Raw genomic sequence first — 24,715 nt, 5'->3', positions numbered from 1 at the left:
TCAATAAACATAAATAAAATAATAAAATAAAAAGGTTGAGAATGGGTTACACAAAATTGTTTGTACTATGTAAAAAGAAATCATTGATTTCAATTTCAACATAATCCATGTATAACATTGCAGTACCTGATTGTTATTGCGACACATTAGTGAGTCTCCTTGTCTGAGAATTTATCGTTTTTGTGAAAATTTATGAATATTTTTTCATATGAGGGACAGTGTGTGTAAGCTTGATGATTTGCTCCAGATGATAGAATTTCTGCTTGATGTAGTTGGGTAATAGTTTGAATCTCATCTAAAACACTAAATTAAAAAAGATCAGAAAGAAAAACCTTAATTTTGTATATTCCAAATAGCTATCTCAAGAATATGACATTTTTTCTCTGTATTTCATTCAGTGCAAGTGTTTCAGTGCTATAGAAATATCTGGATCCTAATTTATTTGAGCATTCTAATCTCTCCAGTTACTGACCAGCAGCTCTGTTCCTGTCAAAGACAGCATAACAAGCATAGCTTCTTTAGCATGCTTTCCATGGGTAATGGCATTGTTTCAGTTTTGTTACTGCTGTACCATTTAATGTTATTGATCGTGATATTTTAATGGACTGGCTTACACACTCTGGCTTAGACACTCCTTCTCTGTTTTACTCTGTGTTACTACTTGGACAGACCATTACCAATTTTTTCCGTATGGTGTGGTGAGGTTTTGTTCTGGGTGACCTATTGTTCTCTCTATATATACAGCAAATTAGACCATATGTTCACAAAAAATATGTTGGCTTTCAATATACTGATTACGTGCAATCTTACAATGAGTTTTTCCCCTTCAATAGCACAGCTATATAAAGTTTAGCAATGTGTTTAAGTCTTATTTGGAAAGAAACCTCATTTAACACACTTCCACTATAGCCCAGTGCCATAATAACTACAGTAAACAAAATGTGATTGTGTACTGTAAATGCAATTGTGCAATTGAAACATTTATTTATTCCTCTTCATTTGTCACATTATCATTGTCAGGATCCAAAGCTGGGATATCCTGGGATAGCTGGGCACAAGGAGGGAGAATTAAGTTAATCTTAGGTCACCACATACAGTACACATACAGTACACATTCACAGACTTCACTCCTTGGTCAATTTACACTTGCATGTTTTTGGACTGTGGAAAGAGACTTCCAGAGACTATTTTAACTGAAAGCCATTTTTATATATTTGAAAGCACTGGATATATTAACACAGTTTCTAGATTGTACATTACCCAATTGTTTGTTTAGTTGTAGCACCAGAGTGACATTTCAAGCTTGGTCTGATTGATTACAATATTCATTCTATTATGAAGACATTGACAGTACACTGTACAGCTATGAATAAACATCCAGGTATTCCAAACAGCTGCATACTGATGTTGACAGAATTTTGATAGAATTTAATCACTAACAGTAATTGTACCAGTACATTTAAACATCAGAATCTGTTTTTACAGAGGAAGATGCTTTAGGGTATTTATTGATGCTGCCTAGGTCTGACATTTTACTAGATGAGATGAGAAGGATGCACATCTTTCTCTCACTGTAGCACTAAAAATGTGATTTGTGGCAGCAGGCTCTCATGGCTTCTATGACGCATACAGCAGAGAACAGCACTATGTGCCAAGGACATTTCAGTAGCACAGACTCAAGATTTAGATTTGCTTTGACTCTCTTTTTAAAACGCTATTAAATGATCGACCTATAGAGATATTATCTGGTACAATTATCTAATCATTAAGATGTGATATAAATGTGCCTGATTTTTAATAATACAATCATAATCATAGAAGTAATAATCATATTTTATCACTAACCCTAATTGTGTCAAACTGCCATAATTGGTAACAAAATCTTTTGTTATTATTTTCCATCTACCTCTCCAGAGGTAGTCTGGTATTATACTAGCTGAAGCATCCTTCTCTCCTCCCTTGAGTACATCCTCCTCCCTCCTCTTGTGTTTCTCTCTGCTACCCCACCCCACATTTGCCTCTTTTTCTCAACACCTGATGTGTGTTAGCAACACCAGAAGACATGGAAGGAGAGCCAGAATCCACAAAGCCAATTTGGCATCATAAAGCAGTCTTACTGTGAACTACACACTGGCGTTTCTGATGGCCATTTGGCCTCGTTGTGCTGCCAAGACACAGCCTAAATTCATGACTCCATTGTAAATGTTCCATGTTCAAATGGATGTCAGTATTTTTAGCTGTATATAATAGTTATAGGGTATCTTTTTTACATTTGCATGCTACAAAACAATGTGATTCACCACAACATCAGAACAATTAATTTGCTTAAAGCAGTTACAAACATTTCAAAAGTGTTTTTATTTTAATTACATGTGACTCATTAAATCAGGTCTGCTGGTGGGTAGGAATTGAATAATTATGGATGATTCAGAGAGTGACATGTTTGCATTCCTCAGCAATTCAGCAATGCCAGATACTTTGCATGGCCATTATGATGTACTGTACCTCTCTGTATGGTCACCAGGAAGTGAATCCTCAACACTGGTAAAGACTTGTGGTCTAAAACGATTAAGTACTCCATAAAGAGTCATAACTAATCCCAGTCCATTTTGTCAAATTGCAGTGTCAGTAAGCAGTGGAAGCAGTGAATGATGGCAAGTTTCTATTTAATATAGCTTAACTCTAAATATAGACAACAGCAATAAATGCCTGGCCCAGATATGCTATAAATTCAGTCCTTTCCCTATGCTCCATTAGTTCAGTAATAAACATCCAACCTGTCAGGTTCCTGAATCTAGTTCCCATGAACCTATACACATGGCATATGATGTTTCTATCAGGAAAATGAATGATGAGCATTTTCTAGGGATCCCAGACACACATGAGATATGGGTATTATTAGTAGTTATATATAAAAGCCTGCATCCCAACAAGCCAGTGTAGTGCTGCACTGCTGACATGCCAAACAAATTGCAGTTTGTGCAGTGATGAGCATATGTGTGTTGCCGATCAACAGTGATAAAGCATGCTCAAGGTCATCGGTGTGGTCATGAAGATTTGTGAATAATTTATAGCAGGTCTTCTTTGCTGCATTTCGGTGTGTAGGGAAAAATCAAATGCAACAATACATGTGTAATATCATATGAGATAGTGCTGCAGGAACACAGCTGTGAGATATAATCATGCCAGGCCTGAAACAACATTTTACTTTTTGAAGAGAATTTGTTATTTATAAGATATGACAGATTAAAGAGTTATTTGACAATAGATGCTTAGAGCAAGCCTGTGTCGCTGTTGTTGTTTTAATATCCGTTTTTCTTTCTCCATGGCCCATTCATGTTGCCCTTACAAAAGCTGGAGTGCAATGAGTAAGAATCATATGATTTGCTGTTGCCATAGAAACTGATCCCAGCAGTGGGCTCTGGTGAGGTGAGTCACATGAGAGGAGCTTCTGTGTACCTCGTAAGAGAGTGCCACACGCACATACATACATGTACACACATACACACACACACCACACACACACATCAGGCTTGGGAAACTCCATTGTAAACCAGGTTGAATTACTGAGCTTGCTAGAAGTGTTTTGTTTGATTTCTGTTATCATGCATGTGATGCTTAATCATAATTATGCCATTTGTAGACCCAAGCTAGTCCTAGTTTAAATGATTTAATGCAATTACTCGATCGTTTGCAAATACTGTATATACAACTCTCAGTTTCTCTTGTACATACATGGTGTGACAGCAGCTACCTGTTTAATGTTCCAGAGTCTAAACAGAGCTGAACAGCTGTGTCCATGCACTGATCTCCCACATTAGGATATTTGATATCCATAGCTATTACCAGCCTTTCTGTAAACACCCAACAATCACACACACACACACACACACACACACACACACACACACACACACACACACACACACACACACACACACACACACACACACACACACACACACACACAGACCACATGAAACAATGCCTTGCACCCACTGTCTCCAATGGCGTCACATCATCTGTTTGAATGTTTGAAGTTCCTCAGTCCAATGATTATACAGTATACCTATAAACGGCTTAATGTTAATGGCATCACTTTTCATTGCAACTGATGTAAAATAAGAAAAAAAATCTTGACTTCTATGCACAACTGAACCTATCTGGTAGAATAACCCAACACTGTAAACCAGACCAATCTTCAACAAGCCTTCACAGTGAGTATCAATAATTAGGAAGAATTAACAGGTTGTGTTTGTAATATATCTCTGTAGCAGCTCCCACACTGAACACAAATAGACAAGGACAGACTCAATTTTCTAGTGTGAGGAAAAAGAATGAGTCAAACATTGTCTGACACCTCTTCTGAAAGTGATTGTAGACCCCCAACTGTGTGTCTACCCAGAGATAAAAGTCTCCATGTGTGAATAATTACTATTTTTTTCATACATTTAGTTTAGCATGTAGTGTACGATTAAGAAATTTTCAGATACTATCATTCAGATATTCTCACAGGGTTGCATAATGTTGCTGTCGGTAGTGGTGCAGTCCCTGATTCAACCCTGAGCTTGGGTTAATATGTGTTTGGATTTTCTGTGTGTTACTGTGTGAGTTTCCTCTTGGTTGTCTGGTTTCCTCCCACTCCCAAAAACAGGCCAGTAGGATGACTTGCTACTCTAAATTTCCCCTGGGTTTGAATGGAAGTATGAATCTGTCAGCTCAATGAATGAATGAATGAATGAATGAATGGGTGAATGAATGAATGAATGAATGAATGAATGAATGAATGAATGAATGAGTGGATAGATAGGTGGATGGATGGATGAATGGATGGATGGATGGATGGATGGATGGATGGATCTATGGATGGATGGATGGATGGATGGATGGATAGATGGATGGATGGATGGATGAATGAATGAATGAATGAATGAATGAATGAATTCTTTTCACATGTTAATTTTTCACATGCAGGACAAGTGGTTTTATTTTTTAGATTTTGTTGCATGTGTAATTATTTTCTTTTCAATCACATACAAAAAAAACCTGCGCAATAAAAGTTTTCTCAAATAGTCATCTCAAGAATATGTAATTTTTCTCTGTATTTCATTCAGTGCAAGTGTTTCAGTGTTATAGAAATATATGGATCCTAATTTATTTGAGCATTCTGATCTCTCCAGTTACAGTACTGTCCAGCAGCTCTGTTCCTGTCAAATACAGCATAACAAGGATAGTTTCTTTAGTATGCTTTCTAGAAAAGAACAGAATCAGCACCTAACAATGAGACCTATAATTTTCCATGGGTTATGGGATTGTTTCAGTTTTTTTACTGCTGTACCATTTAATGTTATTGATCGTGATATTTTAATGGACTGGCTTACACACTCTGGCTTAGACTCTCCTTCTGTTTTATTTACTACTTCAACAGACCATTTACCAAATTTTGCTGGGGTTTTGTTCTGGGTGACTTATTGTTCTCTCTATATACATCAACTTAGACCATATGTTCACAAAAAATGTTGGCTTTCAATATATTGATTACATGCAATATTACAATAAGTTTGGCCCTTCACTAGCACAACTATATAAAGTTTAGCAATGTGTTAAAGTCTTATTTGGAAAGAAACTTCATTTAACACACTTGCACTGTAGCCCAGTACCATAATAACTACAGTAAACGTTCCATTCAAAATGATATTTTATGAGTTTGTCTGACGTTGTTCAGTTTAAACGAAACAAAATTCGCATGTTCATAATATCTGTATAGACAGAAATAATAAGCTTGGCATCATCTCCCGTTAGTGTTTCATCAGCCGGTTCGCGCGCTGCCTGCTTTACGCGGCGCTGACGCACAAGCGCACCGGTGACTCACGCACACTTATAGTAGGCTAATTTGCTCTCCTCCAATCGCGAGAATAAAGAGCTGTCGGCGCTGCGGTTTATATATATTTCAGAACACAAATCAGCGAGTTTGTTGGAAGATACGCCCGCCTCCAGTGACCGTCTGGGTTGGACCGTGTGTGATGCTGAAGTTACTATTTTGGGTTGATAGCGAAGCTGTATCGGCTTTAGTGGAGCTTTGCGCAAGTGTCGCGCTGCGCACTGGTTTTTGAAACGTCGAGCGTCTCAGTGAGAAAACGTGACAACTCTACATCCACTCTGATTTAGATGCTGGCACTACGTTATCGCTCATTTTGCAACTGAAAAGGTAAGCAATCCAACCCTCACTATTTTACCTAGAGACCCTGTTAAATGATGACTCCTACCTGGGGAAGGTATTCTGATATGATGATTTGTTTTTGGAGGAAAACGACTCGAAGAGATTTCAGCTCATCACTTATTCTGTGCATGGGATTGTATCATGTGTCGTGCCAATGTGTTGGCGTGTCAATCAAAATGATTCATGTAGAGATTATCCTGAGCGGTCCTGCGTATGTGATGCGTAGCTTTTTGAGAGGAAACGTGACACGCTTGTTTGACCTTGAGGATGCTCTGCGCCCGCTGTCTAACACCGACGTGACTGTTTATGCGCAGCACGTGTTCATGTTTCCATGCCAGTGTGCTCGTCTATTTCCTTGTCTTAATGGGTCATAAGACACAGGCTTGGTGCTTAGTGGATTGTGGTTTGACATTATTTGTCCATCACAGCACATGTCCTCGTTCTGGTTTTAATAAGAGTATTTTATATATAATCACATGCATAGTAGTACTACCCATGTACTGTTGGATTAAACGGATACTAGAATATGTTCCTACACTTATTCACCTTCAGTACTTGCATTATAATGGTCTACAGTAGGTTGTAGTAGATCCAAAGCCTTTCTAGAGAACACTGGGTGCAAGGTGCGATTAAACCTTGGGTGGTGTGCCAGTCTATCTCAGGTCATTTTGAACAGAGATTTACACTTAGGGGCAATTTTTTGTAGTCTAACATTATGGTTATGTGAATTTGGAGGAAACCACAGAACCTAGAGGAAACCCACATGTACTGTACATGGGAAGAACTACTGTATGCTTCCCAAGGTCCCCATGCATATCGTAATATGAACTGCAGATTGATCTAGGAACCGTGGATACGTAAGAAGGCTTTGCTAACGTCAGAATATTGTATAACCCTGCTAGAAAACAGTGTGCCCAAAGGCAATTAAATCTTTATAATCAGATCAGTGTACTAATTTAAGTATTTATTCAAACTCTGATTGTCAGGTAAGTGTACCAGTAGACATTGTCATCTATTATTGATGTTGTATCATGCTGCAAGATTTTTCATAACATCCACAGTGTGTTCTTATGTCTCAGTTAGAAGATTTACCTCGTAACAAGCAACTGACATAACCACGAAAATCGGCTGAAATCAGAATAGTCATCAAGAACTTTATCTTCTGTTAATCCAGGATATTGTTGTCTGGTTTGTATTCAGTCTGTCAGAATGTAGACAGATGGGTGGTTGAGAAAGAAAGCAGAGGATCACATGAAGCATGGAAGTGAGAATTTTGTCAAGCCTTAATGCCTAGCAACGCATTGAGACAAACTGGACTATTTCCCAATACAGCAGGCAACTGGGATGTAATGTGTAACAGCATTTGGATCTTTGGCTTATGGCTATGCAAGCAGAGCCAGAGTTAAGCTACCTTTACAGTTTAAAAGTCAACAGTACACAGAATACCTGTCACCCTATCCTATAGGTTTTATTTAATAATGCCATTTTTAAGAAATTGACGTGGAGACACAAATGTCTTTTGATATACACCTAAGTTACCATATGTTTTAATCTGATGGTCATGTCTTGACAGTGTGCTCAGACAAGGACAACAAAACAGCTGATTTGTGAAAGTTTATTAGCTTACATTTTGCTCAGTACTAACAAGGCTCTACATGGTCACCTCTGAGACCATGAATATAAATCCCAGCAGCAGGGTTGACTGCAATGATGCAAAGTGCTACGTATGTATTCTGAAGGGGAAGTAAGTTTCTTAGTGGACAATCAATGTAATGTTTTAGTAGTCTGGGCAGGTCAGACAGGTCTGCTCAACTTGTTCTATTTCTCGGCACCTCCGTTCCTAATGCATGCCAGTTATGAAGTAAAGATGACTGTGCTTTTTGCGTGCACTGTCTATATAATAAACATAAAAATCATATCCTCCACTACAATTGCAATGAGAATGACTTAAGAACAACTGGCTGCAATTCTGAATGCTATTCTTTATTCAGTTGCCAAGTTGTGTTCCTAAATTGTACTTTACTTCGAGATCTTAGGTAAATCTATAGGTAGTAAGTCACACGTTGAAAATCCAGTGAGTGATCTGCAGTATGATGATTTAATCTCATCGTGACACATTTCCTTCGGTTTAGAAAAACACAGCCTAAATAAAGCAAAAGGGCTGCCAAAGCTGTCTGATCCCTGAGGATTGTAGAGCAGTCCATCAACTTATATTGTATAATATGTTGATATGGCGTGCAAGTGTACATATCTGCACTTACATATGCATAATGTGGCATGTATATTGGTACTTGAGATGCTGTGATTGAGACAGAAACGAGGTGTGCTGAAATGGTATTTGCATGGTGAGGATGTGAAGCACACTCAGTGGGCATTGCCTAGCAACACAGAAATTCCTCGCAGTCTTTGCCCTCAATTGATCAAACATGGCCGTTGGTCTATTAGATGTAAAGTCTGCTTATGTGAGAGTAGCCATATTCTTCTTATCATTGTCATTTGCTATAGGGAAAAAGCACTTGGGTTTTATCTAATATAAATGTAGTTATGTATTTGAGTGGAGAATGACTGCATGTGCAGAGAAAGGCCTGAATACACGTCATCTAGAGATATTAATTATAACCCAGTGGAATTAAAGGATTTGAAAAAAGCTTCTGCAAAGTTTAACACAAGCAGATTGTTGCCACCATGACCTTATTTCTAAACACTTCCGATGAACCTTCACCTCTTTCAGGAGAGAATTTTGTAGAAGTAAAGAGAAGCATGTGGTGTGTGTAAATTAGATTTTAGTAGTGTAACAGGGACATAAGCTATGCTTTTTAACAAAAGAAATTTCATTTGTATTAGAGAAATTAAGCAGGCACATAATGTTTCATGATTGTCACATTTTTTTCACATCATTTAAAATTTTTCCACTTTTTTCAGAATGTAAGCACAATAGTTCTTTCTTATCCTTGTCCCAGTCATGTCTGATTCTCTTCTCTGATCCCCACAGCACAGAACTCCTATCTCTTAAAAGTGGTGACTAGCATACCAGCCATCTTGTCACACGAATCTTTCTGACTTTATCGAGATCAGCCATGCCTAAGAGCAGTAAAGTGACACAGCGTGAGCACAGCATTGAACATGTCACAGAGTCTGTGGCTGACCTGTTGGCCCTGGAGGCCCCTTTGGACTATAAGAGTAGCCAGATGAGCATGAATGTTCCTGGAGGAGGCGCAGCACCAAAGCCTGACATCTCTCCAGACCTGGAGGATGGCCGGCCAGCATGGAACAGCAAGGTGGAGTACATTCTGGCCCAGGTGGGCTTCTCAGTGGGGCTGGGCAATGTCTGGCGCTTTCCTTACTTGTGCCAGAAGAACGGAGGAGGTAAGGAGTTGTCTTAATTATTTGGGTTGCTTGACTGCAGTGTGGATGACTTTCTCTGGATTACAGTATTTTTTTTGTATAGCATTTTTAGCAAGAAATATGTTCACAAAGCAGCTTGTGTAGATTTAAATACCAGAGGAAACAGTGGCATGGAAAAGCTCCTCAGACAACATGAGGAAGAAACTCTGAGAACCAGACTCAGAAGAGAACCTATGAGAATGAAAGATTACTCAATAAACAATATTGAGCACTTATTTTATATTTTTGGAATTAATACAGGGACAGAGACGTCTTCATGGTTTTACTTATCATGTCAGTGACAGATTATATCAATGAGAAACATTATCCAGATTGCTGAACAGTGCTGTTAGACACTCTTCTGTGCTGCTATTGGTTATTCTTATTGCTGTCATTAGCAGTTTTATTTAAGTTATTATTTTAGATGGTGAATATATTAATCAATCTTTACATCAAATTCTCAGCGATCAAATGATTGACTTCTATAATTGAGAGTTTGTATAATTGACAGACAATCGTTTAAATAATGTTTGTATTTTCACTAAACAGAAGGGGCCTAGACTGTCCTGGGTATGTGTTTGTGCTTGTTTATTAAACATGCAATAGTGATGTTTTCTTTTATAAGATTCTTTTTTTTATTTATAGAGAATAATTCTAAAAAAGATGATCCTAACAATAACTGTATTTTGAATGCAGAAGACACTTCACTTTTGTCAATATGCAACACTGCTAGCTCTTGTTAGATTAATCTTTACATAACGCTTTATAGAATACTTCTTCAGTTATGTAGGCTTAAAGTGTGCAGTCACTGTGTTCCAAGTGTATTGAACTTGCAATTTAGCTTAGTTATTTATGGCAACCAAAGGCAGAGGCACTTTATAAACGGTCTACTCAATGCCACAGAGGGCACGATATATAATCTTACCTTTCCAAGTACGTTTCTAGCTGCTATTGCTCTCTCTGTGAAGTCTGTGCATTGTAAGCCCTATGCAGAAAAATAGTATTAGAACTGAATAGTATTTTCGTGTTATCGTGGTATCGTTGAGTGGATGAAAAATCTAAATTATTCTAAAGGTTATCTTTGTACAAAGAAGTCATTATTGAAGCAGAAAAAGGAATAGAGATTTTGTTTTCAATAGCATATAGAGGTGTACAGATGGCAACTGAACGTTTATGACGTTTATTAACTGACATTTACGATATGGTGTTGAAAAATAATTGAAATTTTTTTTTTTTTAGATTTTATGCTTACATCTAAAATTCTTACATTTATAATCAAGATAATATATTTTAAGACATAAATATAGCTCAATATTGTAGTGTAGGAGTGCCTATAGGTAAAACCTGCCAATGTGGCATGTCTTGGCTTGTCTAGTTGTCAAGGAGTTGCCTCTTCCTTCCTGACGTCCCACTGGGCCTTACACTACTTTATCCTATCTCTCTCTCACTCTCTATTCTGCTGTTCACTGTACCCTTCTGTCCCTCTCTTACAGTTATATGCAAGACCTGCAATTTTCCTTTCATAACCTATGGACAAAAAGGCTAAAAAGAGCACTGGTTTGTCACCCAACAGCAAACAAGTTTTACAATCAAACTGATAGTGAGCAGAATGTTTTTTTTTCGTTCATCAAAGACTCTGATTACAGTCTTAACCTTATATTAGTCCCTGTCTACCAGGCAGTTATTTCGAGAGTGCTCTCTCAGACTTCAGAGACTTACAGAAAAGCAGGATCAAGGTATTATTACTGGTCATCTCTGGCTGAAATCTCCGTCACCATGGAGCTGCTTGACGTCAAGACTTGCTTGCTGTTTCATTGTGTCGCATCACCCGCTATCTGCTCACTCATGCTTACTGGGCTTTCAGCTATTCTTATGTGATTTTAATTAGTGTAGCAAGGTACATTGCAGAAAAGATTGTTTCTTTAGATTTAGATCTGAGGTTTATGACAGGGACGGTGGAATGGCCATTCAGTAGTAGAGCTGGACATGCAGTGGATCTATCTTAACTCCTTAAACTTGATTATACTGTACATAAATCATTCAGACACATTCCTTATTAGTCTTACTGTACTCTAGTTACTGAATATTATGCTTTAGTGTGAAGAACTGAATAATAAACAGAATACTTAAAATGTGATATTTTAGCTTAAAATACCTGTATGTATATGTATATTGTGCAGGTTAAAAAATATGGCTCGTTGCTTTTAATGGGACTCATGGATATTGTATTCCTGACATACAACTACTAAATATTCCCGACAGAATTAAAAAAGTATTTTGCAATGTTTATCTATGTGATTAATGACATAAACTGCCACATGTGTCCACAGTACAGCCCATTAAAGTTCTGTAGTCTTCAAAAAAAAAAGATGACTACTTGAGAGAAAGATGCATAGTCATGAATATAAATAATATAAAAAAAGAAAATTGAAAAAAGTATTTCTGCAAACAACTTTTGAATCATATTGTTTGTATCTAACTTGATAAATGGCACACAATGTGACTAAACTGTTGCTAATACTGACCCATGTTGTGTAGAATACAACATCTCTACTCATTCATTAAATGTATTTCTTGTAATGTTTTCTCTAAATGGTGTTATTTTTGTTTTCAGGTGCCTACCTTGTCCCGTACTTCATCCTCCTCATCCTCATTGGCGTCCCACTTTTCTTTCTGGAATTGGCAGTGGGTCAGAGGATCCGCAGAGGAAGCATTGGAGTTTGGAACTACGTTTACCCGCGACTCGGTGGCATTGGAGTGTCCAGCCTAATGGTGAGAAATAGATATTAACATAGCTTGATGGTTGATTGGTTAACCAAAGAGATATAAGTAGAGGTTTCTTTAAGGTTGTTCAGGACCAGAAGAATAGCTGTGGCTGGGCATGCTCTCAACTCTCGTTTATTAATTACATTATCTGTAATAGACTGTATACTGTAATCCATCAGTTCACACAGAGTGACTAATGTACAAATACTGTTCTAACTGGACAGCAAAATACCTTTAATTCACTGACTTCCATCTGCTTTATTATAAACCAGGATTTTACATAGTTAGCTAAATAAAGTGATGGAACAATACATTTTTGATGAGTCACACAGCCCTGATCCACCATCTGCTGAAATGAAAGACAAGCCAGAATCAGTTGGACAAAATCTTCTTTGTATCATTGCATACATCATATGGTAACAAAAACTGGTCTCAGTGATCTGATTTTGTATCACAGCCATCTTGTATACAATGAGCTGCTGGTTTGAGGGACACCTCGGTATTTAAGACTAGTAAAGCTGTCCTGAAATGCATAGAAGTGGATCTGCTGTGAGGAGAACATCTATTAATAGCCACAAAGCCAGAGAGTTGAGAAAATGTGCTTTAATAATTCAGCAGCTCCCCTAGCTGTGGACATGTGAGGTAGCCAGAAGCCATTTTGCACACCGGAAATCAAAAGTAGATTAGAAGATCATCATCAACATCAACAATAAAATGTACAAATTACTATTTAAAAAAAATGTCTACAAATCTTGAAAATGGACATTTTCTTTTTGTTTTGTTTTTTATTCTCTGTCTAAAGGTGTGTGGTTTTGTGGGTCTGTACTACAATGTGATCATTGGCTGGAGCATATTCTACTTCTTCCAGTCTTTCCAGTTCCCTCTGCCCTGGGCTGAATGCCCTATCCGAAGAAATGGAAGCCAAGCCAGTGAGTGTGCTGCAATCTTGAAAGAAAAGCTCTTTAATGCCAGACTGCACTGTTGTATACAGTTCTGCTCTTCAGCATATATCGTGCTTGGATAATACCAAAAGTAATATAATATTGATTTTATTTTATATTTGACTTACTAAGCTTGGGTCAAATAAAAACCTTAAAAGTGCTACATTAATTACAATTGATTTGATTTTTTTTTCCCCCAAAGGAATCCTGACTTTCTGTAAGTGCCAGAACATTAATACTCATACAGTTTTGTGGCAAACAAAAATATGCAAAATAAAGAAATGAAAGTATACAGTATATAGTGGGTATTAAAAAAGGTCTACACGCCCCTGTTAAAATAGCAGCTTATTGTGATATCGAAGAAATCAAGATTAACTGTTTCAGATCATTTCATTTAATCGAAATGCTTTAGAGAAAAGGCTCTGACTAGGCCTTTCAAAAAGGTAAAATGTTTCCTTTGTTGAATCCTTAATACAATAACATCAGAAAAACACCATACAGTATTTTATGGAAATTAGGACAAAGATGAAGCATCTGGGATCCCCAGGGAAAAATAAGCATTTAGCTTATCACCATCACCTCTAATGCCCAAGTCTGTGAAGTCATGTGAAGACGCATGGAGTAGTGTTAAGTGGAGGCAAAATGGAAGATAGGATCTGTAATGAGTTAAGTGCTGATAAAGGTTTACTGTTCTACTAAAATAGCTACAGTCATTAATCAAGATTTTAAATGGCCTAAATAACTAAAATGGTAGCACTCTCTGTTTGACAACAATATAGCCCTGACAAAACTAGCTGCTTTTTCCTGGGATTTACAGATAATTCAGAATTAGTTCTAATTTGGTTTGTATTTAAATTTAGGATTCAGATTTTTTTAAAGTCTTAAAACTATATTTTAAAAGCCACATATTACTCCTAAAAAGTTTCTAACTAAGCAAAAAAAAAACTGTATAATGTATGTTATTAACAAAAAAATATAAGAAATTTACATTGAAATGCTTTTGTAAGGCTGAAAGTTTACAAAAACATGTAGACTCCGTGGAGAGAAAAAAATAAATATTTGATATATAATACTGTACAGAAACAGCATTATGGCTTTAAAAGCTATTTTAGCAGATCCGTCTGTTGCGATTCATATCGCTCAGCATGCTAGTGCCAGTTTATTGGTTTGGCAGATTGCTGATTGTATTTACTCTAGAGAACACAGAAAAACCTGCAGTGACTGTCAGTTTCCAATCATACATGAAATGTATATTTACCAACATCTTATGTTCGGTACTTAATAACCTTGAAAAATATTTTGAAATCCCCAGGATATCTTGTATTATTTTAAACAGTATAAAATCATTGCTGTGGCCCAGGTTTGATTCCCACGCAGAAAGCCACTGAAGAGCTAATAATTGGGAGCAAAGCTGTGCAAACCACCTGTGCCACATCTAACATGGGAACCACCATGTGATCCGCTGTGTCAACCCCGAACAGGGGCAGCAGCTGAAAAACCAACAACCATAATAAAGCTATAGCAATGCAATGTATATTTACCCCCAGGAGTATGACATTCTTAAAATTCAGTACCTGATTCTTTAATGCATGCCACTATCCACAAACTTAACCAAACTGTGATGTTTACTGTCTTAGGAAATTACAATTAGCTAGCAAGATTTGCAGCAAAATAGCCTAATTAAAGTTAAAAACAATAATAAGTAAAGAAATCTGTGTGATTTTGGTGAAACATTTCTGCTATTTTTACTTTTTAGTAGTTTCCAAATATGTTAAAATATAACATATAACATATAAAAAAGGTGAAAATATGATGGCCTCAGTGACTTCCTGTGGGTTTTCACTGACACACACTTGCTGTGTTGAATGTAGATGACCTTTCATTAACACTGCGTACAGTGATTCATTACAGATTGTATCGTGCACTTCTGCTTTTTTGCCTGAGCAGTTGTAGAGCCGGAGTGTGAGAAAAGCTCCGCCACCACATACTTTTGGTATCGTGAGACACTAAACATAACCAGCACTATTGCGGACAGTGGAGGGCTGAACTGGAAGATGACTCTGTCTCTGTTATTAGCATGGATCATTGTCTGTTTGGCTGTCATCAAGGGTATCCAGTCCTCCGGAAAGGTAAATACATGACCAATACAAATATTCAGTGATACACATTATGTTTTTATGTACTTTTCGACCTTTAAAGATTGTAAACACCTATACATTTGATGATTGATCACATAGCTATAAGAAGAGGTTGAAAAGAATCCTCTCTTTCTGTAAACTGGCAAAGCTTTTACTAATTGATCAGATCACAGACTTGATCTAATTAACTTTCTGTGCATTATTGGGAATTCCTTAGGTGATGTACTTCAGTTCATTGTTCCCGTATGTGGTGCTTTTCTGCTTCCTGGTACGTGGATTGTTTCTTAAAGGGGCTGTAGATGGCATTGCTCACATGTTCACACCAAAGGTAAGAAGACAGATACACTCTCAGACTCACACATCAATACACAATTATTCAAAAGACAAATTTTTCCCACATGTATGAGCAGCACATAGCTACACAACTTATTTAAGTGTCAGCACCCCTGAACAGAAGTCAATTTCAAATAAACTTCTATCTTTATCTGTGTGCCACACTGACTGCTGTCTCCCCCTGGTGGTGCATTAAGGATAAAGTCATGCATATTTATAGAGCTATAAATTTCTTACTCATTACTCATGCATGCCCAAATGGACCATGGAGCTAAGTGAGTTATTAAGTAGGTGCATAAAAATAGATACAGGAAACTAATTTTCAGATAATAAATCATTGCATGACTAAGAAAGGAGAATTGTCAAGTGTTCTTGATAAGCACAAGCTCTGTTTCAATAATTGAGAAGAAATTGATGATCATTTCACCGAATACATATTCCTGCAGCTGGAGATCATGCTGGAGCCACAGGTATGGCGTGAGGCTGCTACTCAGGTCTTCTTTGCTTTGGGTCTGGGTTTCGGTGGAGTCATTGCTTTCTCCAGCTACAACAAGAGGGACAACAACTGCCATTTTGATGCTGTCCTAGTGTCTTTCATCAATTTCTTCACGTCCATTCTGGCCACTCTCGTGGTGTTTGCTGTGCTTGGTTTCAAGGCTAACATCATGAACGAAAAATGTGTGGTGGAGTGAGTGCACACTTACTGAATTTGTTTTTAATAGTATAAAATGTGAATGTAATGAATTCTACTTATTCTGTGAGGAGTAGTTCCTAAGGTATTTCAAATGGCGATTATGTGATTAATGTGCAAGATTCTTCCCAGATATCATCTAACGTGTTCTCGTTCTAGGAATGCTGAGAAGATTCTGGGCTACTTAAACTCCAATGTGCTGAGTCATGATCTGATCCCTCCTCATGTTAATTTCTCCCACCTCACCTCATCAGACTACGCTGAGATGTATGAAGTGATTAAAATTGTGAAGGAGGACAGCTTTGATCAGCTGGGCCTAGAGCAGTGTCTACTGGAGAACGAACTCAATAAAGTCAGTCTAAAATCTACTGAGCTAATGATGTTTGGTTCTGTTTATAATGTCTAATTAGCTTTGCCCTTTTAATTTACAATTTGGTCAGTTCAGGTTTTAAACCAGTAATTACTTTGTAAAATGATTTAATATTCTTTATAACACAGCACTGCTGATTGGTCAAATACTGTTCAATCATTTTCTGCACAAAAACTGTGTGGTTATTAAATTTGATGTGTTTTTTTGTGAGAAGACGGTTATGTAGTATTTTTGGAAGGAATCTTCAGCTAGTTTTTGATCAGGAAATAGTATTCAGGACATATAGCTGGAGAAGGAGTGACACATACACACACACACACACACACACACACACACACACACACACACACACACACACACACACACATGCACACATGCACACATGCACATAATAACATTAAAACTGCCTGCTTAACATTGTGTAGGTTCCCAAAACACACACATCCATCCATCTGTATGAAAGAAAATGTGATTTATCAGATCCATTTACTTCTCTTGCTTCATCAGAATCAGTTATTCTCTTGCTTCATCAGAATCAGTTACAACAAAGTATGTTGTACAAGAAATGTTGTACCGGCTGTTGGTGACCCTCAAAAGAACAGACATAAAATAATGACAGTATACATTTAATTTACAGACAATTCTATTCAGAAAAATTAAAGACAACAGTATACAGAGTATGAAACATGTTAGAAATGTCCTAGAAACACCCCAGAAGACCTGATATTTTGGAGATGCTCTGAACCAGTTGCCTAGCTATCACAAAGTCACTCAGATGCTCTTGTCAATGTCACTCAGATGCATAAACTTGGCATTTTTCTTGCTTCCAGCAAATCAATTTTGGGAATTGACTGTTCACTTGCTGCCTAATATGTCCCCTCTTTACAGGTGGTATTGTAACAAGATCAATGTTATTTACTTTACCTGTGAGGGGTTATATATATATATATATATATATGTATATATATATATATATGTATGTATGTGTATATATAGCATATATGTACATTTTTAGCAATCAAACTTTTGGTGGAAATGATATCACACCACCATATTCTCTTATAATAGCATTCCCCATTCAATTTTATTCCTTACTTATTTGTAAGTAAAGAATAAATTGCTTGTTGACTGAAATCATATTTTGGTCTTTTGAACAAAAAAATTTCTGTCTTTGTCTAGTTTATCTTTGTCTCATTTCACTTGCAGGCTGTTCAAGGCACTGGTTTGGCCTTTATTGCTTTTACGGAGGCCATGACACACTTCCCAGCATCTCCATTTTGGTCAGTAATGTTCTTTTTCATGCTAATCAACCTGGGTCTGGGAAGCATGATTGGCACCATGACTGGCATCACAACTCCTATCCTTGATACCTTTAAAATACGCAAAGAGATCCTTACTGGTGAGAACTCACACACACACACACGCACTCATTTAAACACTAATGCAATTTTTACGTTATTATAGAAATCGGTGCAGGAGTGTCGGTGATATTAACCTCTTCCACTAAAGAGGAGCTTCATATATAAATCAGGTTCATAAACACATAAATCTGCTTGCATGTGGATGACCTATCTAGTTACTGGAGCCATGTTTAGGCCATGCGGCTTTTAACTCCTTGTTAGTCAGCGCATTTTAGAACGCTAATTACTATAATTATTTTTGATTAAATGAAATTATTATTTAATCATTACAAATTGGTGTATTTTTGTTCATTAAGTTTCTGATATGCCTTGATCCAGTGTACTGCTACTATAGCTGAAGGTGTAGCTTCATGTCAGAAATATGCCACTAGAGGTGTACTTGTAAAGGATCTTGGAGTGCAGCTGTGGCACTATGACTCAGCAGAAAGATACATCAGTCTTTTTCTGTCATTGAGGGAATGTGTGTTAACCAATCAATAGTGCTTCCTGTATGTGGTCAAACTTTATGAGAGAAGGTTTATGGTGGCTATTCACAAAAACCCATTTGCATCACCATCCAGCCCCTGAGTGTTAGCTAAGAACCACAGCAATGAACACTGCGAATGGTTTATGCTTCAGTACTACATTGCAAACACAATTCCAATTTATAAACTTTTATTTTAAATAAGTTGAATAATTATTTTGCACAAAATGCCGTGGTGAAAATATAATCTTATGTGGTGATAATATTATATTATTGTTTATGAACCGTATTTTCTTATAATAACATTTAGCCCTGCAGGAGCTTAGGGCCAGGAGATAACAGTGATCATTGTTGATTATCGTTGATCACCTGGCACCACTCTAAATCTCGAGATCTGCAAAATGAATCAGTTCCACTTTTGGGCCACTGTTTAGAATGACCTTGGCCTGCCTATGCTATGTGGATCTGGAGCAGATGCATTTCTAGATCCGGCTATGTATTCCGCTATGTATTCTGCTATGTACTGTATTCAGCTTGGTGTATGGGATTAGACCCATACACACATATTTCCTTTAGGAGACACTGGATAACTCTTATTTCTCCTCAGTGGTTTGCTGTATCATTGCATTTTTCTGCGGCCTGTTATTCGTCCAACGTTCTGGAAATTATTTCGTCACTATGTTTGATGACTACTCTGCTGGTCTTCCTCTCACAATCGTTGTCATCTTGGAAAATATATCTGTGGCCTGGATTTATGGCACCAAAAGGTACACTGTGTATTTTTAGTAGTGCTATCTGTCTGGCTTGTGCTTGTGTTTCTTTGCATACGCATGCTGACCTTTTGAAGTTATTTTAAAACTGGATGAATTGCCCATGAATTTGTGCAGAATATATAATAACATCTCAACATTCATGCAGTGTGTTTATATGGTCATTTGTCAGGTTTGTCCAGGATCTAGAAGATATGCTGGGTTTCAAACCATACAGAATCTACTTTTATCTGTGGAAGTATGTATCTCCAGCCTGCTTGATTGTTCTTATTGCTGCTAGCATTGTTGAGATGGCCATCAATCCACCTGGATACAATGCATGGGTTCAGGATCTGGTGAGTAAAACTCAGCTTTAAATTGTTTATTCGTGTCACTCATGTATTACCAGAGGTGGAACAAGATGAAAAATTCATTATGATGACCATGCACATTGAATTAGTTGTTAGTGTGCTTGCCTTGCACCACCAAGGCTGGGGGTTTGATTCACATCTCCACCCTGTGTTCTTAGAGCTTGCATTTTCTCCCTGTGCTTTGAGAGGTTCCTCCAGATTCTTAGGTTTCCTCCTTCAGTACAAAGACATGTGTTGTAGGCTGAATGATATTCCCCAAGTCCTTTGGGATTAACTCCACATTAAATGCAACACTTGTGTAGGATAAGTGGCACAGAAGCTATATGGATGACCATTAAATTCAAGGTCATGTTTTTGGTAGTTTAAATTGCATTACAGGTTCAAATTGAATCATAGAAAGTAATTGCACATGTCTTCACTAGCAGTAGTTTAAAGAAGAATCATGTATTAGCAATTTCCCCAGTTTTCTGTAAATAAAAGAAAAAAAAATAAAATCTAGCTTTTTTGCAGCAACAATCCCAAAAAAACTCTACAAAAACCTGTAAGATCTGATCAATATTATCTCAGACTCCTCTTCTTCTTTTTTTTAGGCACTAGAGCGTTTCCAGAGCTACCCTCCATGGGCTCTGGCCATGTGTTTTGCTCTCATTGTCGTTGCGATGCTTCCTCTGCCACTGGTCTTTATCGCACGCCACTTTAACTGGATTCCTGACGGCTCCAACAAACTGTCCGTCTCTTATCGCAAGAGTCTGACAAAGGACACCTCCAACCTGGAGGACGAGACACGTTTTATCTTGGGCAAAAACACCGACACACCCTCTCCAATGCCCAGCCACCGGGCGTACCTTGGCCCAGGGAGCACATCACCCGTCGAGCTCATCACCAACTCCACATCCATCAGCGGTTATGGCAGCGGCTACCAGACCAACCCAATGCCACCTAAATCCGAGTCCTGAGCTCCTTTCTACTCCGAAGGCACCACCCACTACAGACTGATAAAGAAGAAGGGAAAGGGTGTAAGAAGCCACAGCATTTATCATAATTTATTTCAAGCCATACAGAGAGAGAGGAATGATGCGTGTGAGTGTTTGTGTGTGTCTGTGTGAGTGGGGGGTGGGGGTGATCAGTGAGTAATGGAAGACTAAAAAAAAAAAGAAAGCGGTACAAAAGGACCTTCTCCATATCTTGCCCTAATTACCAGACAGTGAGTTGGAATTAGAACCTTCTCTTTCCTATCTACACATTTGGACCAAAGGCATTTCTACAGATTAGGTGGTTGACAGAAAAAACACCATCATCCACATAACACTAGATGTATAGAAGAATGAATGTTTTTCTCATTTTTAAAAAGCCACACACCAAATGCTCCATAACAAGAATCGTTGGGTCCTGAACTGCTAATGGTGTGGGATAAATCACACAGGCTTTTCAGTATGTTTCTTTCTGTTGGAACTATTGTTCATGTCTGGGTTGAGATGTGAAAACCACTAATAAGGGATCCAATGATCCCATTTTGTCCCCAGAACAATATAGATATCACAGTTCTGAATATTGGATAAAACTCATCAGGAAGGCAAAACTAATTTCAAATGCCTTGCTCTGAGAACCCCAAGACTAATGTGAAGAAACTGTCTGTCTTCATCAAGCATGTTTATAGTATATATTTAAAAATAACTCTGTACCCTGACAATCACAGCAACACTAGCCAATTATAGACATCTGTGAAGTCATGGATGCAGATAGAGGTAGACTGTGCTTTCCTCAGTGTTTGCATTTGTTATGTGACAATATGAACAGCAGTTCAAAATAAAAAATAGTTTCTTACTTCACACATCTCAGAGGAAGCTCATGTAAGCCTTCACCTTTCTTGCTTTGTGGCTGTCATGTAAGAGGGGAAAAGGTTTCCATGATAAATATATAATTTACTAATTTTCAGATACTGGTTTACCTCAAAAAAAAAAAAAAGGTGCATCCCAAATCTCATACACTATTCTATGCCATTTTATAGTATAAATAGTGTGAATAGTGTGGGGGGAGTGTTAGACACTTCATGTACTAAATGCTCATAGCTTTGTTTGTGTGGGGGAAGAGACTCTGGATGAAAAATAACTAATTCTGTTGGCTGACACTCAGGCAGACAAGACTTCTTACAGATGTCTTTTAAATAAGCCCATATTGCGTGATTTATTATTCAACAATTTAGAAATTCACTAAATATTCTGTTAATTCAATGTTTTCTGCTAGCAGTGTAGCATTACACTGACTAGATAAGAGCTTCTGCATAAAAAATGTTTGTGTTCTATTTGAGATGACACTACCCTTCTAAAATTCATGGATGGAATAGATGGAGGAGTACAGAGTGCATAGTGTAAGTGTATAGTCTATAAGTACATAATTTGGGATGCAGCTAATGTCTAAATGGTCTATTTATGCAGTGTTTTGTGAGGAACAGTTTTGTTTGGAAATGACTTTTGACTGAGGAAGGCACATAAAACCTAGTGAAGTAGTACAACAGAGAGAAATGTACTGTACACATAATGTTGATGTTATCCATAGTATTCACTTCAACTCTTGTCCTGTGTAAGTGTTTATGCCCATAAAGCACTAGCCACAACCAAATGTACCATAATCTCATACAGTACTGACCAAATGTTTCCACTCGGGGGCACTATATTCACCAAAACCCCCATAACGCATCTAATATTAATGCAGTATCTCAAGCACACACACACACACACACACACACACACACACACACACACACACACACACACACACACACACACACACACACACACACACACACACACACACACACAGCAGCATGCATTTGTGGCTGTAAAATATTTGCCACACTTACCACAGATATAGATACATCTAGTTTTAGTAATCAGATGACTGCCAGATGTGCAATGAGTGATCAGCACAAAAGAGAAGCACATTTATCGTATTGGGTTGCAATAATGTTAAAGCATCATCAAGCACAGCAGTTCAATGTACATAGAAGATCTATAGCATTCACAATCTTATATTAGTATCAAAATAGCATATGATCTAAAAAAACGACATTTAATAGAAAATATCAACACTAATAATGAATGGTCTTCGGTACATTTTGTTAGGGTTACCTGGTCTGTGCATGTCCAGGCTCCGTTTCCCATAAGCATTGCAGCACAAGGGTCAATGTTAAATGGTAGAGTAAGCATTACTTATATTCTCTTATATTCTCTTTCTTTCTCTCTCTTTCTCTCCTTCTACCAGTTAACATGATTTTGACTTAACTTTGGGAAATTGTACGCCAGTCAGTTTAATTAGCTTAGATATTCAGACATATGTCAGTTTTTACAGTTTTTCTAGCACATACAAATCAGCTAGTAGCTTTATTTTTACAATGACTTTGATGTAGTTTTATTGCTTAGCCCTTTATAAAAAGATGTGATGATGTAATTATTTAAGATCCATAAGAATAGTTTCTGCTTCTGCAAATGGTTAAATGGTTTATATTTAAGCCAAAAGATGTTAAATATTCCTAAATTATGTTGTAGTATAGCAATCATTGTGCACAACTTGCACTGTATTTTACTGCCTAAGCAGCACTGAATTGGCTTTAAAAACATGCTAGATTTTGAATATCGTTTTTATGTGGTTATAAACATATTGTATTTATGAAAAGAATATATGACAGATAGGATGTATATGGAAGACATAAGCTTCTTTGGAATGGTCATAGTCTGCTGGTCTTTACTCTTTCACCCAAAGCACATTTTCACTTGGCACCAGTTCTGCATCTTGGCAAATAATGCAGCAGAGTATTTAATTATTTATCAGCTCTGTTTGGTTTGCTTCTCCTGTAACTGCCATGATGCCTCATGGTGTAAAAATAGACCTGAGCAGCATGCTTCACAGTGGTGTTTCCCCAGGGAGCCCATGTCCCAGACAGCATGCTAACGAATTCTCGTCGGGTGAGGTGGAGGGTGGAAAGCCCAAAATTCTCAGCATGAACATGCTGTTCCTACACAAGTCTCATGGATCCCCTGGCAACAAACCCTCATCAACAGGGAGCAAACAAGCAGAGGGCTTCCATGGTCCCCAGGTTCCTGAGTGAGAGCAAGATTTAATATAATGTAATTCACTAGATTCCTTTACTTAGCCCACTCCTGAAATTATCAAAGTTTTAGTATGATTCAAGTATGCTTCAAATTCTGGGCATGCATTCAGTACTGGATAAACTGACTGGACATGAGCTCCTTGGATAAATACTGATAATACTCCTCTGAAGGATTTGTTCAGTTATGTCCAGCGACATTGTTGTTCACGTTCCATGTGTAATAGCACATTGTTACCACAACGTGTCCTCATTTACTAATGAAAGGTTTGAAGGCATGTCTCTCTCTGCCTCTGTGCCTCTGTCTCCTTTTTCACCTCCACAGCATCTCAGAAATGTCATCCCCACTGCTCCTGACCCTGCTAAGCACAGCTGTTAGACAGTGCCTATGATCATTCCAGTAACACTTTCCTGATCTTTAGTTTATTTTTGCACATTTTACTGACTTCTCTGAGACCAGTGCACTTTAGTTCTCCTATACCTGTAGGTGAGACTCCAAACTTGCATTTTCTAGGAACAACCTGACAAGGCTTAAAAACACACAGTAGCTCAGCTGATTAATAAGCATGGACCAAGAATTATAGCTCCCTCTTTATATTTCCATCAAATTTGTCATCAAATATTTGCAAGTCTGTGACAAATGAGATCTGCACAAACAGCTAGGACAAAGACTGCAAATAACACACACACACACACACACACACACACACACACACACACACACACACACACACGCATGCGCACACACACAAACAAAAAGGCT

General features: G+C 37.6%; 1 protein-coding gene across 1 annotated transcript; it reads left to right on the top strand.

Moving 5' to 3' along the window:
* Positions 1-5,867: 5,867 nt before the first annotated feature.
* On the top strand, positions 5,868-24,711 carry slc6a17 (solute carrier family 6 member 17). The gene is made up of 12 exons (XM_027166706.2): positions 5,868-6,208; positions 9,213-9,586; positions 12,219-12,376; positions 13,173-13,299; positions 15,259-15,440; positions 15,667-15,777; positions 16,229-16,470; positions 16,633-16,825; positions 18,050-18,242; positions 19,335-19,494; positions 19,670-19,832; positions 20,438-24,711. The coding sequence occupies exons 2-12, from the start codon at positions 9,298-9,300 to the stop codon at positions 20,801-20,803; spliced, it is 2,184 nt and encodes a 727-aa protein (XP_027022507.1). The 5' UTR covers positions 5,868-6,208; positions 9,213-9,297; the 3' UTR covers positions 20,804-24,711.
* Positions 24,712-24,715: the final 4 nt, after the last annotated feature.

Source organism: Tachysurus fulvidraco, chromosome 14 (genome assembly GCF_022655615.1).
Source record: "Tachysurus fulvidraco isolate hzauxx_2018 chromosome 14, HZAU_PFXX_2.0, whole genome shotgun sequence".
Classification (NCBI taxonomy): Eukaryota; Metazoa; Chordata; class Actinopteri; order Siluriformes; family Bagridae; genus Tachysurus; species Tachysurus fulvidraco.
Note: the sequence above shows the minus strand (reverse complement) of the source record. Positions and strands in the feature narration are given on the sequence as shown.